Source organism: Salvelinus namaycush, chromosome 24 (assembly GCF_016432855.1).
Source record: "Salvelinus namaycush isolate Seneca chromosome 24, SaNama_1.0, whole genome shotgun sequence".
NCBI lineage: Eukaryota > Metazoa > Chordata > Actinopteri > Salmoniformes > Salmonidae > Salvelinus > Salvelinus namaycush.
In genome coordinates this window covers 23,186,448-23,189,761 of record NC_052330.1, presented here as the reverse complement: position 1 = coordinate 23,189,761, position 3,314 = coordinate 23,186,448, and the positions used below count along the sequence as shown (strand labels likewise).

At 40.6% G+C, this 3,314-nt stretch overlaps 1 protein-coding gene across 1 annotated transcript; it reads left to right on the top strand.

Moving 5' to 3' along the window:
* The first annotated feature begins 330 nt into the window (after positions 1–330).
* LOC120019462 (peptidyl-prolyl cis-trans isomerase FKBP3-like) lies at positions 331–2,866 on the top strand. Its single transcript, XM_038962766.1, has 7 exons — positions 331–470; positions 918–1,019; positions 1,142–1,240; positions 1,421–1,556; positions 1,736–1,803; positions 1,976–2,073; positions 2,377–2,866. The coding sequence occupies exons 1-7, from the start codon at positions 366–368 to the stop codon at positions 2,429–2,431; spliced, it is 663 nt and encodes a 220-aa protein (XP_038818694.1). The 5' UTR covers positions 331–365; the 3' UTR covers positions 2,432–2,866.
* Positions 2,867–3,314: the final 448 nt, after the last annotated feature.

The following is a 3,314-nucleotide window of genomic DNA, read 5'->3' as shown; positions in this document are numbered from 1 at the left end:
GGCACAACTCCGATATAAAGTGTATATTTCTCAAAGTTACCGGGATGTCACGTGTCCTACTTATACCAGTACACTCGTAACAACCTAAGCATTATGAAACTTATATTCGATCAAATAAGCCACACCTAGCAAATAAGTCATTACATTTTTTGTTAACCAAATTCGACACTGTCATTGATTTCCATACAAAAACTTCTCACTTGATGAGAGAAAAAACGCCACCTGTTGGAGAAGATTGATTTTGGGCCCAGTTATCACTCGCTCTCCCCTTCCTCTCTGACCAAGGCAAGGAAAAACTGTAAAGGCGTCGCGCCTCCCCAATCCTTACATAGCGGAGGTGAAAGTTCAGCAGTGCGCCTTGTAAAATGGCGGCTGAATTGACCAGAGAGTGGAGCGATGAACAGCTAAAAAGTGATGATCTACCCAAAAAAGACATTATTAAGTTCATTCAGGACAATGCTGCCCATTCGGTATGTTTGATCCATCCATCCATTGGTGTGACAGCGCTCACTGAAATGCCATTGCTTACTTTTAGAGCGCACGCATGGTGATATCAGTTTACCTCCGCATTGGCGAACCGCTGCCGATTTAGCTTGACGCTAGCTTGTTAGCCTAGCATGTAGTAGTTAAGCATTGTATGCAGGTCTTTACTAGCTAGTATCATTCATTGTGCTTATCATCATGCCGTGTCAAGTTCACGTGGATAAGGCTAAATATTTTAAGTAAAACATTTTCCAGCCTTTGGGTCTATGTGAAGTATATATTTTTGTGGCACGGGGGGGGGGCAGCTACGCATGAAAGTGTTTGTTGCCAGATTTTGGAAATAATGCCGGTACACAAAATGACTTAAGTTGTCATTCATTCCGTTCATGGCAAAACTACTACTCTCTTCTGACGTAGTGACTTCTCTCTTCCAGTTTCTTGCAGAACACAAGCTGATGGGAAATATTAAGAATGTTGCAAAAACGGCAAAGAAGGAGCAACTGATTATTGCATACAACGATTTGTTTGAGAGCAAGGTAGGGTGGACCAAATGAATGGATTGAATGTGATACCTATTTTCAAAAGCAAATGACACATGAGGTTTCAAATTTAAATAATGAATACCTGTAATGTATTATTTTGTTTGTGCAACCAACAGAGATTTTTAGGTTCAGAACCCATTGAAGATGTGACGGAGCATGTGAAAAATGTGAAGATCGATGACAAGCCCAAAGAAGTTGTGGAAGTCGTTGATGAGGTATGTACACAACCCATGTTTGAAAAATGTTTGATTGAGCACTTTCCACTGAAATAAGCATCAGGATAAAAGTCCTGTATTTTACATTTAAGTTTAACAAGTCTACAATTTACTGCTCCACTATATTCAGTTTGTCAGAATTGTACTGTTAAATGGTCACTTATGTATTGCAATTCCCAGGGTCCTCCTAAGTTCTTCAAGTCTGTGCTGAAGAAAGGTGACAAGACTAACTTCCCTAAGAAGGGAGACAATGTGAGCTGTTGGTACACTGGCTCCCTGGAGGATGGCACAGTGTTCGACACCAACATCCCTGCAAGTATGTTTTCTTCTCATACTTCTGTCACACTTACTCAGATGCATGCATGCATTCTCTTACTATCTCTGACACACAATTTCATCCTCTTGGTCTCTCACACACACGTGTATTGTCACATTATCTCAATTACCTTTCTCTCAGTAATACCAATAGGGATTCTACTGTCCTCCCCTCTGCAGCTGCCAGAAAGAAGAAACAGAGCAAGCCACTGAGCTTCAAAGTTGGCCTGGGCCGGGTCATCAAAGGAGTAAGACATGGAGATACTGTATTATATTCGTAACATATTGATTTATATGGCTAAAGGTGCTCTATTTCATCAGTTTAGCAATAATTCAGATTTCCTTGTGGGTTTTGATGAATCCAAGTTAAATGGAAAGCAATAGTTTTCACTGTCTTATGAGAAATGGTTGTTTCCACAGTGGGATGAAGGTATCTTAACGATGAGCAAAGGCGAGACAGCCAAACTGGAGATTGAACCAGAATGGGCCTATGGGAAGAAGGGACTTCCTGATTCAAAGTATCCTTTATATTGGAACAACATGGGAACCATGGGCTAATTTTTAATTAGGAGATGGCAGAAAGTTACCCCTCTTGGCTTTAATGGTATGTTTTACACCACCAGTGGTGGTCAGGAAGATTGCCAAGCCTCAGCATAGTTGTCTCCTGTACAATGGCTCTAGCATAGCCTAGTTGGTACTCATTGAATTTGAGCCAGATTTATAACTACTTACTCTAAGTTGTAACACTTAAATGAATGTCTCTCATTAAATCGATATGCAAATGTTTCCTGTGTGCTTCCCGTTAACTCTCCCACCACCAGAATCCCACCAAACGCAAAGCTGATCTTCGAGGTCGAGCTGGTGGCCGTCGATTAATGGCAGAAACCTACCCAACATGCCCTTCTCTCCGTGGACGGGGAAAACACGGTAGTCACTAGATGGCTATGCTCGAAAGGACAGAAGTGGTTGTAACATTGTCAGAACATTGAAGGAGTCTGTGATATATTGTCTTAATTTACATTTAATGGGATGCTTTGGGATTTTGGTAATGAGGCCCTTTATCTACTTCCCCAGAGTCAGATTAACTTTTGGATACCATTATTTGTTTTTGTCTGTGTCCAGTATGACGGAAGTTAAAGATAGCAGTGGCTCGAGAAACTAACTAGTGTTGGCACAATGACTGGAATTCTATGGGCATCTACTAGAATGCGTTTAACACTAGTTAGCATTGGCTCGTGAAACGACATAACTTCTTTCATTTTATTTATTTTTATTTCACCTTTATTTAACCAGGTAGGCTAGTTGAGAACAAGTTCTCATTTGCAACTGCGACCTGGCCAAGATAAAGCAAAGCAGTTCGACACATACAACAACAGAGTTACACATGGAATAAACAAACATTCAATCAATAATACAGTAGAAAAATCTATATACAGCATGTGCAAATGAGGTAGGATAAGAGAGGTAAGGCAATAAATAGGCCATGGTGGCAAAGTAATTACAATATAGCAATTAAACACTGGAGTGGTTGGATGACTGACACGGAGACATAAAAATGCTATCCACCAGTTCATCTGACTCATTGCCAGAATCCCGAAGTAACCCTTTTTTAAGGTTAGTCTGGTTGTTTGTCTTTTTCTGCTTAAGTCAAGTCCTTTTTATCATTGTTTTGGCATATTGTCTGAAGCAGGAACTGACCAGGGTTATTTGTGGTGAGTTGAGAAGGTGCCATGCTTCTGTCCTTTCCAGCATGGCTAGA